Source organism: Colletotrichum orchidophilum, assembly GCF_001831195.1.
Source record: "Colletotrichum orchidophilum strain IMI 309357 chromosome Unknown Scaffold_35.1, whole genome shotgun sequence".
Lineage (NCBI taxonomy): Eukaryota > Fungi > Ascomycota > Sordariomycetes > Glomerellales > Glomerellaceae > Colletotrichum > Colletotrichum orchidophilum.
This window is the reverse complement of record NW_019172991.1, coordinates 26,928-41,711: the sequence shown is the minus strand read 5'-3', so window position 1 is coordinate 41,711 and position 14,784 is coordinate 26,928. Positions and strand designations below refer to the sequence as shown.

The following is a 14,784-nucleotide window of genomic DNA, read 5'->3' as shown; positions in this document are numbered from 1 at the left end:
TGATTTCTTGTGCCTGAGTAGAACATGAGAGAAGGAAGGGCTGGTCTTGGCTCAATGGTGGCCTTTTCGCTGAGAGACGATGTTGTCGTCGATCAGCGTTGTGGGATATAAGCCGGTAGCCGGAAGCACCCTGCAGACCAAAAAGGGGGATGGACGATGGGAGGGTATTGAGGTATATGCTATACCTCATTATCAATGCCCTTTCCCATCTTCTCCTTCACCCAACTGCTAAAATCATGCTCCTCTTTCATCCCTGAAGACAAGATCACTATTTCCCTCTCTTTCCTTGCCCCGCGCTGGCGGCCCCAATCATGGTACTCGAAAAATACGACTCTCAGGAGTCCGAAGTCAAGAGATCTCCATCCGATGGCATTGTCAAGGAGACGGATGAGACCAACGTCCTAGCAGAGTATGGAGTCGAGAGACGTGCAGACGGCCTGGTCAAGTGGCAGCGAGACTGTATTACACACCCGAGGAACTGGTCAACCAGACGAAAGGCGTTTGATACTACAATTATCATTTTCTTCGAGCTGTACACGTGAGCTTATGTGTCCCTGATCTTTGCACAGTCTGAGTAGCTGATGGTCTCCATGAGTACAATCATAAGCACAACTGGCGTATGTAATTACACCACCTTTTATTACCTACAGCCCCACCGAACCCTACCGAGGTAATTTGCATCGTGATAGAAACCGAACCGCGGGGAGGTTCCTGGACCGTTGCAACACCAAGATTCCTCAGCAACATCTTCAGCATCATCAGATGTAAATCAAAGACAGAACACTTTGCTGACAAGGATCTTTCCCCCGTATAGGCCGTGGCGGCAACGGAGGCTACCCCCGACTATGGGCTCAGTCATCAGATATCCTTGGTCGGCTTCACGCTGATGTAAGCTCTCTCTCGCTCCTTTCTTTGTACGAGTAGTTCTCACGACATGGGAATAGGTACCAACTCGGCCAAGCAATAGGCGGCTTCCTCATTCCCCCCTTTTCCGAGCTCTTCGGGCGCCGTCTCCCTTACCTCATCTCCTGTGCCGTCTTCTGCCTCTCTAGCCTCTTCACCGGCGCCGTACACGCCCCGGCAGCGGTTTACATGGGCCGTTTCACGGCGGGCCTCGCCTCAGCCGTGCCGTCTGTGGTCATCGCTGGTAGCGTGGAGGACATGTTCAACACGAAGCGCCGGGTCTGGATCATCGTCCTCTGGAACGCGGGCACGACGGTGGGTTTGTGCTTCGGCCCGATCTACGCCGCGTTCATCTCGGAAGCGTTCGGTTGGCGGTGGATTTTCCATAGCGCGGCTGTCGTGACTGCGGTGCTTTTCCTGGCCATGTTTGGGATCAGGGAGAGCCGGCCTAGCATCCTGCTGGGGCGCATTGTCAAGAGAATCCAGAGGGAAACGATAATACAGGAACTGGCATGGCATAACCCGGACGAGGCGCGCGACTGGCGGGCCCTGGTCCGGATTAGCGTCTTCCGACCGGGCAAGATCTTGTTCACGGAGCCGCTGGTCATCATGGTGGCGCTGATCTCGGCGTCGTCATGGGGCATGATCTACCTCTTCACCGAGTCACTAACCGTGGTCTACGTCTCGCTCGGGTTCACAAAGACGCAGGCGTCGCTGCCGTTCCTGGCCATCGGCGTCGGCGTCATCTTCACGTTCCTCCCTCGCCTGTGGGATATGAAGGTCGTCAGAGACCGCCAGCGGAAGCAGGTCTCCATTCAACCGTAAGAGAACTCACATATTCCCCGTTATTGATCAAGGATGCTCATGACTGACAGCCCCTACCAGAGAGGATAAAATCATCGGCTTTGCGTTGGCCGCCCCGGCACTCGCTATCGGGCTGGCGTGGTTCGCGTGGACGGTCCCGCCGCTGGTCCAGAGCGTCCATTGGGTGGTCCCCACGGCGTCCCTCGTGCTCGTGGGCTTCGCGGTCAACGAGACGGCGTATACCCTGAGCGGCTACCTCGCGGACTCTTACCTGCTCTACTCGGCGTCGGCGTTCTCGGGACTCGCGCTCGTGCGGGCCGTCGCGTCGGGGCTGATGCCGCTCGTCGCGCACGAGATGTACGCCGGGCTGACCGCCAATTATGCGGGCACAATCCTGGCGGGGCTGGCGGCCATGTTCTGCGTAACGCCGTGGGTGTTTTTCCGATTCAGCAAGAGGTTGAGGCAGAGAAGCCCCTTTGCACGGTTTAGTCTTGAGACGCATTACTTGACCAACGTGGAGGAGAACTAGTAGATTGTGTGGGCTGGGTGTTTAAAAGCAACATGGGGTTAAAAGAAGTATAGTGTAGGCGCGCACACTTGAGATGTGTCGTTTGATCTATGCTAAAATCACAATTTGGGCTTAGTCAATCAAACGTGACGTGACCATCGAGGAGGGAAGATCGTCGTCGCCCGAGTTTCGGCAGGGTTGGCTGTGGAGGATGGGGTACCTTATTCGGTGGGAACCAGTGGAGAAGTCGTTCGTGATTGCTGCGACGAACACGTGTTTGCGGTGTTTTGGTCGATTCCACAATGACTTTAATAGTACGGCCCACGAACCCTATGTTTCCTGGCAGCACAAACACAAGTCGCAATGCGTGGTCGTCCAACGATCAAGTGACTACTTTATATTCTTCCTTTCAAGTCCGGAATACCTTGAAGTCGGCCAACCATCGGCCAACCATTGTCAACTCAAAGTGAGACAGAATGCTGGGGCCAGTGTAGGATGTATTCTGCATAACCCGTTAAAGCCACAAGATCAGGATTCTCCATCTCCCCCGAGACATGCCTCAGAGTTATTTCCTTCCCTGGTCGATTTCTGACGTGGGCTCTTTGTTCCAGACGGGGCACTTCATGCCAGTCGACATGCCGGACCTGCGTTACACGCCTTGTTAATATTGGATGCGTCCCCTTTTCCCTTTCAAGTTTATCCTCCCTTGGAAAAGACTCTGTCTGGGCTCTTGGGTTGCGCAAAGACCAGCTCGCGGGTTGAGAGTGAGACAGGGCTGGCGCATAAAAATAGCAAATTTGAGGAATATTAGCGAAGCGGCGGCGTTACTATGTACGTATTTGACGAGGAAGCGAAAGAGACCGGTGTCAGACCACTTTGTGAGGTACCGTGAATACCTAGGCCCTTCACAATCGTGACATTTGACGGACGTCATAATCACCAATCCCTCGTCCCGGATTTGCTTCCCTCTTCAAGTCCCGTGGTCTGGGGAACAGTCAAGTCGGGGTTGGGAAGGATCACCTTGCTGCCGCCGTCGATAGGCGGACAGAAGCCAGCGCATTCTTGACAACGACAGCACGTGGAAATGGAAGAATCTGAAAAGGACACTGCTGCATCCGTAATTCCCAGATTGTTTGTTGGGGGAATTCCGACTGGGAAAAACCAACCTGGAAGAAATCGCCAGGTCTGCACCGGATGGTACCTTCCCGTTCCACTGATACCACCGACCAAATTCGGTAATAGCAGAGTGCCACGCTGATCCCCGTTGCTAGCCGGCGACAATACCAAATGGGAAGGCCTGGAAAGGGACGCCAGACATGTGTTGCAAGCCTTGCGTGCCTGGGGCTTGCACCGAACAAAGTGGCAGGCACGGCAGGCAAAGGAAATTCCCGCAGCCGATGTAACAAATTGGAAACACCGCGGCAGTCCACTGTCAAGGGAAAGGGGACAGGTCACTGAAGGAGAGAGCAACAAATGGAGGAAGGAGAAAAAAATCAGAAGCCCAGACAATTTGGGCTGAGTAGGAACAAGGCAAGCAATGCCCGCAGGTTAAGCCCCATAGCCCCTGCGCCTGCCCAATGAAAGGACCCGGAAAGGTCCCAGCGCGGGTGCCCGAATTTTTGGCTTCCGCTTGCCAACCGGCCCAACCCCACCAGAGGACCCACAATCCCCTCCCTCCCCTCCCAAAGCGCGGTGATTTGAGTGGGAAGGAAGTGGGAAGTGGGAAGGTGGGAGAAAAGAGTGTCCGCTGCCCACATTCATGTGAATGAAAAGTCACTCGCCGGCTGACATGGCCTGGCCTTCTGGTTGGTCCGCTCATCTGGGCCCGCCACTGTCTTACCACGGTGCCCCCCTTCCCCTGTAGCCTGTGGGTGGCCTGTCCGACCGAAGTAGGAACGGCTTGGGCGGGCTGAATTTTCTTGAATTTGTTAAACCTTGGAGCCGGGCTGTTTCCATCCTTTCTCCTTTCCCTTTCTTCAACAACACCATTTTGGTGAATGCAACCACTCCTCCCTCTGCAATGCCTTGTTGACTGACCGACTGCTCAAGAAACCCGACCCGACACCAATGCCTAGTAAAAAAGACTCTTACGACATCGCCTGCTCATTCTTCCGCCGCCAGATGCGCCGAAATCCGAGCCACCAAAATCTTGAGAGACATTACGAGTCTGACCCGCGCGACGACCCTGAGCGGCGACGAGGCACGATTTCCGTGCTTCCCTCCTATCCATAACCCTCTTACCAAAGTGACGGTCACTACTGGTAAAGGGCGCGACCGGGACACCGACGCGCGCCCCTCGTTCACGAGCAATCTATATTTCTACACGGAGCGGCCACCTTAAATCGCCCCCATAAACCTCCACCACCTCCCGAACCATGATTGCCAAGGCGACGCCCGCACTGAATACGGTGCGCGGCTTCCAAAACACCCCCGTCACCTCCGGCGACGAGGACTCTGACTACGGCGTCTGCGCTACCCCGCCTCTCTCCGCGAAGCGCTCTGGCCGTGCCGTCCTCATCGACGATGTTGTCAGCGCGAACTGTAGCCCCAATATGCGCGGGGCCTCCTCTCCTGCTGTCTCCGGCATCGCCAAGCTGCGCTTGCAGATGGAGCCTCTCAGCCTAGATGCCTCTTCCCGAACGAGCACCTTGACCCTCAACGGCTCCAACGGTCATGGCGGTCTTTCGAAAGGGCTCGGCATCAGCAGCGCTGTCATGAGCCGTTGCGGGAGCCAGGACGGGAGCCAAAGCGAGGCTGGCAGCGAGCGCTCCGAGACCGGGTCTACGAGCTATGAGGTCAACCTGGAGCATGACTACGTCGACGAGAGCGTCAGAGAGCGGAACGGCCACATTGTACCTATCGAGGGCAGCAAGGACGTCCAGCGTAAGATGACGGCCGACGACTTTGAGCCCCTCCGATGCCTAGGAAAAGGAACCTACGGCACTGTGCTTCTCGTCAAACAGCGTAATACCGGTCGGCTTTACGCCCAGAAGCAGTTCAAGAAGGCTTCCCTCACAGTGCACAAGAAGCTCATCGAACAGACCAAGACAGAGCGTCAGATCCTCGAATCGGTCAACCGACACCCCTTTGTCGTCAAGCTTTACTACGCCTTCCAGGACCATGAGAAGCTGTACTTGATCCTTGAATACGGCCAGGGTGGAGAGCTTTTCACGCACCTGAGCACCGAAAAGATGTTTGCTGAGCCCGTCGCCGCCTTTTACATGGCAGAGATGCTTCTGGCCATCTCGCACTTGCACAGCACCCTAGGTGTCGTATATCGTGACTTGAAGCCGGAGAACTGCTTGCTAGATGCAGAGGGCCATCTGTTGCTCACCGACTTTGGTCTGTCCAAAGTTGCAGTCGACACATCAGAGGACCACTGCAACTCCATGCTCGGAACTGTCGAGTACATGGCCCCCGAGGTCATCCAGGGACAGAAGTACGGGAAAGCGGTCGACTGGTGGTCTTTCGGCGCGCTGGGCTACGATTTGATGACTGGCAACCCGCCTTTCCGCGGGGGCAATCATGCCAAGATTCAACAAAACATTGTCAAGCAGAAGCTTGTCATGCCGTACTTCCTGAGCCCTGACGCTAAGGACCTCCTGACGCGCTTGCTCAAGAAGGATCCCAAGAAGCGCCTGGGAGCCAACATGCCCAAGGACCTTCATACGATGAAGGGCCACCGCTTTTTCAGAAAGATTGACTGGAAGAAGCTGGAGGCTAGAGAGGTCGAGCCGCCCATCCAGCCCATGATCACGGACCCCGAGCTCGCCGAGAACTTTGCGCCCGAGTTCACCGACTTGTCCCTGAGCCCCATCGTCACGGCCAAAGACCCCTGGAGCGCCATGTCGGCCAAGGAGGATGACCCTTTTGGCGGCTTCAGCTTTGTTGCGTCGAGCAGCATGCTGGAGAGCCACGCGTTTCGATTCACCACTGAAGTCTAGACGGTAATAGTATATCGGCAGAGTTAGACGAAATAGTACATAGAGATAAGGGTTGGCGCGATGTAGAGAAGTCCAGGAGTGCAAGGCGAACGGTGTGGGAAAAGTCTAGGAGCCTCATTGTAAACTGAGGCAGCCACGGAACGCGCGTCGTACGGGAGTCATTGAAGCGAAGCCAGATGTTTATTTAGCATTGGGCATTGAGACTTCCAAATTCTTACTGGTGCGGTCTGGTCTTTGGGCAACGGAACAAGAAGCATCGAGATTGGGGTTTGTGTTTTGTTTTCTGGCGAAATGCCAGTTCGTAGTTTTAATGTTCCTTCTTCGGCACTCGTCGCTCGAAGCATCACGATGAAAATACACGAGCTTTTCCTTGTTGACTTTTCCTCCCCCAGCTTCCAAGTTCAGGGACAGGCGCATATTGCGCCAAGCTTTGCTGCTTTTCAATCGAGTGGTCGGGGCTTCATCTATGTGAGTTGGCTCTCACTCTCAAGTCGCCTACAATCAACCGCGTGCGAGCGCTTGCTCAGCAAGTCCGCGAGATCCATGGGCTTTCCTTCGTCTCTCTCAGACTGTCTTCTAGGCCGGAACTTTGGATTCTTGGCGGCAATCTGCACGTCGAAAAGCCATGACTAGCTCCCAATATCGCAAGCGACCGGGGCGGGGGTTGAGCAAAGAAAAAGTCTGTTCATCCATCCATGAATGAAGAACAAAACCTAAGAAACGTGATTACGCAGTCTCACTGGATGATATCTATCTTGCTCTCAAGCTTGAAACTTAGCCTGTAATGAAGCCTAGTGTGTTGCTGTTTTAACCAGTAAGGTATGGGATAGGCTTTGCGACGTTCACTGCCCCGATTTCGTAGTCTCTATAATCGAATTGCTTTGCCTTCTAAACCCTGTGGTCCTCCTTGGTGCACAAGAGGTTTTGGCATGCGACAGTCCTTTCATCCTTCAGGATCGATTTGCGCAGATGGCAAGAAACAAGTCAATATGCCGAATGCTCCGGCATACAGTCCAGTGCTCCGGGAGGGGGAGGGGTGCGTACAGCGTCTTGCCAGGACTCTGAATTGCTGGCTGCGAACTTCAGAGGCATGATGTCGATGCAGTCGGGCCGTATTTTTTCCCTCTCCTTTTTCTTTTCTGCGCCGCATGATGAAGGATCTCGTTACTTTGGTGTCGGAAAGGTGGACGGATTGTTTCATGGGCGAGGGGCGAGGGCCATGTCCTGCGCGATGCTGACGATATCCATATCGGATGGTGGCGATGTCGTTGATGCTAGAAGCTTTTCTGCCTTGTTCTACCAATCGTCCCTTCCCTATCGCGCGACAACCGAAGAGGTCAACGACACGTCGGGTTTATGGATACGCTGATGGATAATCTGCTCAAGTCGGACGAGTAAGGTCTCTTGCCAATGGCAGGACGATGAGTTGTTGGATCGTGTGAGAGAACAGGGTAAGGCTAGACCTTGGCGTCATTCGCGCAACTCGTACACGCTTCATCCCACTGATGGCGGCCACGAGGAATACTTCGCACATTCGCGCTCAGTAGTAAAGCTTAGGCTATGCTAGAAACGGTCTTACTAGAATGGTTATTGCCGCAAACTCTGGCGGTGTAGTCTAAACGAGCAAATGAGGAGGGTCTAAACCCAAATACAGAATGAGAGTCCCCTAGGGATTTAGAACGCGCGATGTACCATGATCCTGGGAACCCGGGAATCAACGCCGAAATAAGGTAGCTGGCTAGGTTGCTCATGATTTAATAGAATTGAAATCAATTTTGACGTTTGCTCTGCCTCCACAAGTTCTGCACTGAACAAAGACTCAACGGCATGTCGTGGAATTATGAGCAAAATTGTGGTTGCGGAAGTGGAGTCGCTCCGGAGCAACTCAAATTCGAGGCGGGAGGAAGGTTGCACCATCGCCTAGACTCAGCGTTACAGTGGGGTTCACCCGACTCCTACCTTACTATATACCTAGTAGGCACAAGCGACCCATTTAGACTACGATGTTAGCCAACCTGGGGAACGGGAGCAAAAACCTCCCTTCGGCAAGGCGAAGCCCCTCACCGGCCCCACACCGGCAATGGCTGCCGGGTTGGCCCATTGAGATCGTCGCGAATAGTCCATATTCGCGCGAGATGATGAAAGGATACGAATGAACACCATCGGGAAATTTGGTGTTCACTGGCGACGCCGTAACCATTCGAGTTCAGTTTCGCGACATGGCTAAGCTGGCTGCGAGGGCCCTTGGAAAACTTTGCCAGTCGTAACGAGTTCGTTGTCTTGTAGCACCATCTGACAGTATCTGTACAGGGGGCACGAGCCATCCCGCTGTTGCTTTGAACCCAAATTGTACTCCGTACCACAGTGACTAGGGAGATCCTAGGCAGGTCAGTCACGGCAGAGATCCGGCTCTGATCGATATTGGAGATACGCCAACAATAATGTTCCGCGATAGTGCTAAACACAGCCGATGTGTGATATTCCAACTCTGTCAAAGACTCCCACCAAGTCAATAGGAGAATGTTGGATCCATCACTGACTGTGGCAGATCGCGCCCCTGAGTGGACCTATAGATGACGAGTGCTGCCAAGTAAAAGACATTGAGATGCTTTTGGCTTGGCGGCGTGGATGAAGCGTGGGGAATATTCCTGAGCCACATTCAGTGACGCAACTTCGAAGCTGCTTCCGGACTCTTCACTGGCAACGCCCATGTACGTTTCGATGTTTCTGAATCTGGTCCACCTCGGTATTTTGTATGTTGTTTGTGGCCTGGTGAGAAATACCTGGTCATCAATGGCTATTGGCGGAGTTCAAGCTTGCAGCTTTGACACCGACAAACCTGAAAGCCAGCCGGTATCCGTCTCTAGCTCCACGAGATGGTCCACAACACTCAACTTGTCTGTGTTGCAGGTGTTGACGGTCGGCGCTACATCCCGATGACACGGCTTACAGTCGTCCAAAGTAGAAGACAGTCATCTCAGGAATGAAAACTTCGGATTGCAAGGCATCATTACCTAAGCCAAGGAACACAAGAAACCGGCAAATGCCTGCGTAATGTCAGACGAATAGACAGAACTGTGTTGTGGTGAGCTCATGCCTTGCAGTAGCATAGTTTCATCTTCTGTACATGGCGTCAAAAGCGCGCGGGTACCAGTGCTCAGGTTCAAATTCTTCCGAGTTTGGCAAAGAGCTTGGAAGCTCTAGCCATCCTAGTAATTGTCCAGCAAGGTCTAGACTGATGATATCGGCCATGTCGGTGATCTGCCATCTTTCCGGCCCGTATCTCATTACTTCACTTCGGCCGCTTCCTCTAGCGGGTAAGAATGGAACAAAACATGGAAGCATTGCGCGGCCTGCGTCGGTGCTGATCTTTTTGTGCCACTGGTGCCGTCTTAGTGACAAGATTTGGCAAATCGGGACAGTTGTACGGATGTGCGGATGCTTAGTTGGACGGTTTGATCGCCTTTGCTTCCTAGGTCTGGTGTGCAGGCCTCACCACTCACCAGTCCGTGAGACGTCCTCCCACCCACATGGTCGACTCTAGACCGACTTACACGTGGTCGAGTGTCGGAAAGGTCGCAATCGTCGGCCAGCGGAAGATGGCCTTTGACCGACGATAGGAGCTCGATGCCTTCCAAGGATGATGCCTCGCGGGAACGAAAATAGGATTGCCCATCCTTTCGGTGACAGTGAGGGCATCGGGCTGAGACCCAGCAACAGGGGATGTTGAGAAATGCCGAAAGCTGCGGCTGCCGTCAGATAAGCCCCTTCCTTGGCGACAATGTACCCCGTCAGCAAGACTCGCTATGTAATACTTGGCAAAAAATTACAGGCGCATACTGTGAGTCGTGAGAGTGATCAACTGTGACATTGAGAGATTGTACTCTGTGAACGAGCCGGGGTCTTGAACCGCCGCGTCCTGAGCGAGGTGCCGACCGAGCACAGGTCTCGCGGCGTGTTCTAGGCGCTTTCCCTTTCGATATACCGGCTTTCCTTCGCTGGCGTCGTGAGAAACACCCGACGAGATTGATCTTGCCGTGCCTTGGTTATTTTCGGATATGTAGGTACCTACCTGTATGCGTGTACATACATCTGAGCCAACAGGCAAGTGCACCCAGCATCCTCCTGCGCTTTTCAACAGCTGTCACAGTATTGGACAAGGCGCATGGTGACGATGGATGATGCAACCCGAAGGCGCGGCTCGGTGCTCCGTTCCACATCTTTCTTCTTTTCCTCTGGTTCAATTCGCCCTCTGCAGTCCATGCCAAGCAGATGCCATGGCATGTTTGCGTATGCTTTTCTCACTCCCCATTGTCCGATATTTCCTCCCTCTGATACGGATAATCCCAAGAAACACTGTTTTTGACCAAGGCTTATGACAGCATAGACCTCCATAACCCGCCCGGTATCTTTTTGCCTCCGAGAGGCTGGGTCCGCCCAGCTTGTCCATTGGCCCGTTCACCTTGACTTTCTCTCTTCCAAGCATGGTCGTCGGCCTTCAGCAAACTACGCACGCGCATATGCAGAGTATCCAGGGCCATCGCCACCAGGCGTTTCGTTTCTTCCGCCCGCCAGGGCTACAGGTACGTCCCTACCCTCTTCTCTCTAGAGTTCCTGCCGGACAACCACCGCCCACGGCCCACGGCCCAAAGAAGGAACAGCAGAAACACCCTGCCAACCCACTAGTCCCATATGCGTAGAAGTCTGCTGCTTCCCGCCAGGATGGTCCCGGCCCGGACCCTTGGACGGCTATGCTCTGGATGGCATCTGATTGTTCAGTGTTCACACAAGTTTGCACCTCCCTTACTGGGCCAACAAGCGGAACTCTCTCGTCCACTTGTCACTGACTACCTACCTCGTAGATACCAAATATTCATGCCACAGCAGGCCCGGTCAAGCCAGATGAGCACTCATGCAGCAGCCCCGGACGGACCAGGACTTCCCCTTCGGCATCGCGGGGGCTGGGCTAATCTTTTGGCCCAATCATAATCCTTCCCAATTCTGTCTGACACCCTAAAAGAGGGTACGGTAGACGGCATCCAAGACCCGCCGCAAGGATTCAAATTTACGACCAGGGGTGCCTGTGCCTGATTAGTCTATTTTCCCATTTTTTAGGCTTTACTAACCCGGGGAACGTGTTGAACCGACCGGGTCCGTCGACGCGGGCCCAACTCTCACCCCCGTAACCACTTTTCACTACGTACGGCACAAAACTACCCGACTACTTGCTATGGTACCAAGCCTACGACAGCTCCTGGTCTGCGTGGCTGTGTTAGCCAAGATATGCCGCCAGACACATGCTGATCTCTAGCCCTCGTTAAAGTGCCTCTAGCAGAAATCACCAACACCTACCCGCTGGGTGTGCCGATACAGCTCGCAGCCGGCATTCTTATGTGTCGGTCACAAGTGCCCCAGGGGTTATCCCCTGCGTGGCTGGACCTGTTAGAGGAAGCCAACTCTCGTTGTTCGCACCCCCCCAAGCAAAGATGAAGCAACGAATGGGTGGGCGTGAGGGAAAGGCAGGGGCCAGGGCCTGTCTCTCGGAACAGACTCAGGAAGTAAAAACGGGATGACTTTGTACTACCTAGTGTATGAAGATGTAAACATTTCCAACGCCAAGATCCCATGGGCGACAACGTGGGGAAAGAAGAGCAAGTGCCAATGAACGCAAATCATAGCAAAACTGGCAGAGGGAGCAAAGCCACTGTGAAAGCTCCGGCCCCTCTCTGTTCGCCGCTTTGAACCTGGCATCCACACTGCACATCTCCGCCGTCAACTACCACGGAGCTGGATTGCCTTCGCGTACCCATCGCATCTTCATAAGAACCCCCGAAGCTCCCACCTAGCGGCCACACCGCCCTACCCCCAACTGCTGTGCTACTACAACGTCCAGTCCTGAGCCTCCTTGCATACAAACACACACACACACACAAACACCATCACCAAGTATGTTTGTTACATCCCGACCCCCACTCTATTCCGGTGTCTATGATTTAAAATACCCTTGAGCCTCCATAGTAGCTCAAGCGAACGCTCGTTACTGACACCTTCAGCAGCAACGACCCTGATATCCACGTCTGGTCCCTTACTTCATCGGACACGATGAAGGCCTTCGCAGCTTCTTCTCTCGCGGCCGCGCTTTGTATGTCCGAGAGCATCTCCTCTCAGATCACCGTTACTAATAACATGAACAGATGCGGCGACGGCCACCGCTGATGCCATCCAGGCTTGCCCCAATACCGATGTCTGTTTCCGCGTTGCCGTCCCTACGGCTTCTTCTAGCTCCGGCAGCGGCAACATATACTTTCAAATGTCTGCCCCGACCAGCTACCAATGGATTTCCCTCGGCACGGGTTCGTCGATGTCGAATGCCAACATGTTCCTAATGTATACCGATGGAAAAGGCAATGTTACCATTAGCCCTCGCACTACGCGTGGCCACAACATGCCCACTCTTTCTTCGAGCACCACCCTTGAGCTCCTTGGCGGCTCTGGTATCGAGAACGGCAAAATGGTCGCCAACGTGCGCTGCACCAACTGCGCATCTTGGAGCAGTGGCTCCATGGCCTTGAACTCGGCCTCCAGCTCGTGGATCGCAGCCTGGAAGTCGGGCAGCGCTATCAACTCTGCCAGCGCTAGTCAGAGCATCCAGCAGCACGATGAGCACAGCAACTTCAACCTCGACTTGACGCAGGCAACGGTTCAGACCGACAGCAACCCCTTTGTGACTGATTCTGGAAACAGTGGCAGCGGCGGCGGCGGCGGTAATGGCAGCGGCAGCGGCAACGGCAACGGCAGCGGCAGCGGCAGCGGCAGCGGCAGTGGTAGTGGCAGCGGCAGTGGCAGTGGCAGTGGCGGCACCACCAGCGGCGGCAGTGGTGTTGTATTTAACGGAGGAGGCGGTGTTTCCAAGGTCCTCCTCGCCCACGGCATCGTAATGTCGATCGTCTTCGTTCTCTTGTACCCCATCGGAGCCATTCTCATGCCCCTGGTGGGCAAGTGGATGGCCCATGCTGCCTGGCAGTCGGTTGCCTTCTTGCTCATGTGGGCCGGCTTCGGCACTGGCTACGCTTATGCGCGCGACAACGGTTATGTGAGTTGCTTTTCAGATTCTGTAAACCGGGGATCTATGCCCCCTTGGGTCCCCGAGAGCCGGATACTCAGAATCGTAGTGCTGATACTGCATAGCTCTTTGCGCAAACCCATACCCTCTTGGGTACTGTTGTTGTTGCGCTGTTGGCCGTGCAGCCATTCCTCGGATACGCTCACCACGCCTACTACAAGAAGTTCCAGTCCCGCGGCGCCGTCAGCCATGTCCATATCTGGTTCGGCAGGATTGTGATGATTCTCGGCATTATCAACGGCGGTCTGGGCCTCGAGCTTGCTAGCTCATCTCGGGCCTATGTCATTGCGTACTCCGTGGTTGCTGCTATTCTCGGAGTCGCGTGGATTGCGTCCGCCGTTTGGGGCGAGATGCGCAAGTCCAAGCGCACCGTCAAGCGCGAGCAGAGCCACGACTCTCCGTATTCCCAGCAACGCATCCCTTACCGCCAAAAGAAATAAGCGCACGACTTATCTTAGATTGCGGGTTATCATGGACGACAAGGAGACAGAGGAGATACAAGAGGGGGTATAGAGCTTGGCCTCTACTAAGTTTGGTTTGTGCAGGGTGATTGTTATATCCAGTTGGCAGGGTGCCACCCTAGACATGCCTATGGGAGATTGGGGACAGCACTGTGAATTTCGGCAATTTGGGTAGAGTACGGAGTTTTTGGCGTGATTAATGATGGTTACTCGGTTGATGGCCAGGTTGCGAAATCATGATCACTTGATCTTACCTCAGAGACTTCCATCTGCGTTGGTGATTCATGGCCTTGCGAACCTCTTACACGAGCCATCACGTACTAGGTAGACATATGCTGCCTTGAGCCTTTCTATCTCTTCGCCAGTAAAATGGCAGAGCGAGAAAAGACACTAAATCAAATGAAGCAGCAGAGATTTAAGGGATATTTTAACCTACGAGCTTCTTCACCACCTGCCGCTCATCTGTGTGAGCGAATAAGCTGAGTCAACTGTAGTCAACTAGAGGGGAACAGAGTGAACGATGGTCTAGCCCGACTTTTAGCTCAGCACAAAACAACAGAAACAGTCCGATGGTGACGAAAACGACGGATGGTGAGATGTTGATGTATGAGGTCATTCTCTGAGAGTGCTAGCCCAGATCGCAAAGTAGCTTAGGCCAAGCTGATCCGAACAGTTGGTGTAGGTGTGCCCGCGTCAAGTGCCAGCCACCAGCCTATGATGTCGGCGATAGTTTGGCGGAGGGGTGCTTTCTTAGTTCTGGACTGACGAAAACATTCCTCTAAGGCTTTGCCTTATGACCACCTCATCAGCTAGCACTCTAGACCAGGTAGGCCGATACCAGAGGAAAATGGCATTGACGGTGAAGTGTCAAGTGAGCCTAGCGGGAACCTGGGAAGTGTTTGCTCACGTGATATCAGCCCAGCTGCTGCTGCTTGTTTCCCCCGACCCGCTGCAGCAATGGATGGATGGAAACATGCGGGCGTAGTGTGGGAAAGTGGAGAAAGGCAAAGGTCGAATCGAATCCAAGTCCCGCCTGCCTCT

The 14,784-nt window shown here is 54.1% G+C and overlaps 3 protein-coding genes across 3 annotated transcripts; all 3 read left to right on the top strand.

The window, feature by feature from the left end:
* Positions 1-311: 311 nt before the first annotated feature.
* Positions 312-2,236, top strand: CORC01_05100 (major facilitator superfamily transporter; the record flags this gene model as incomplete). Its single annotated transcript, XM_022616746.1, has 5 exons — positions 312-538; positions 596-617; positions 815-888; positions 945-1,724; positions 1,789-2,236. 5 exons carry the CDS (start codon positions 312-314, stop codon positions 2,234-2,236), a joined length of 1,551 nt encoding a protein of 516 aa, XP_022476670.1.
* Positions 2,237-4,590: 2,354 nt separating this feature from the next.
* On the top strand, positions 4,591-6,159 carry CORC01_05099 (uncharacterized protein; the record flags this gene model as incomplete). The annotated part of the gene is made up of 1 exon (XM_022616745.1): positions 4,591-6,159. The coding sequence occupies one exon, from the start codon at positions 4,591-4,593 to the stop codon at positions 6,157-6,159; it is 1,569 nt and encodes a 522-aa protein (XP_022476669.1).
* Positions 6,160-12,261: 6,102 nt separating this feature from the next.
* CORC01_05098 (uncharacterized protein) lies at positions 12,262-13,722 on the top strand (the record flags this gene model as incomplete). The annotated part of the gene is made up of 3 exons (XM_022616744.1): positions 12,262-12,301; positions 12,354-13,252; positions 13,348-13,722. 3 exons carry the CDS (start codon positions 12,262-12,264, stop codon positions 13,720-13,722), a joined length of 1,314 nt encoding a protein of 437 aa, XP_022476668.1.
* Positions 13,723-14,784: the final 1,062 nt, after the last annotated feature.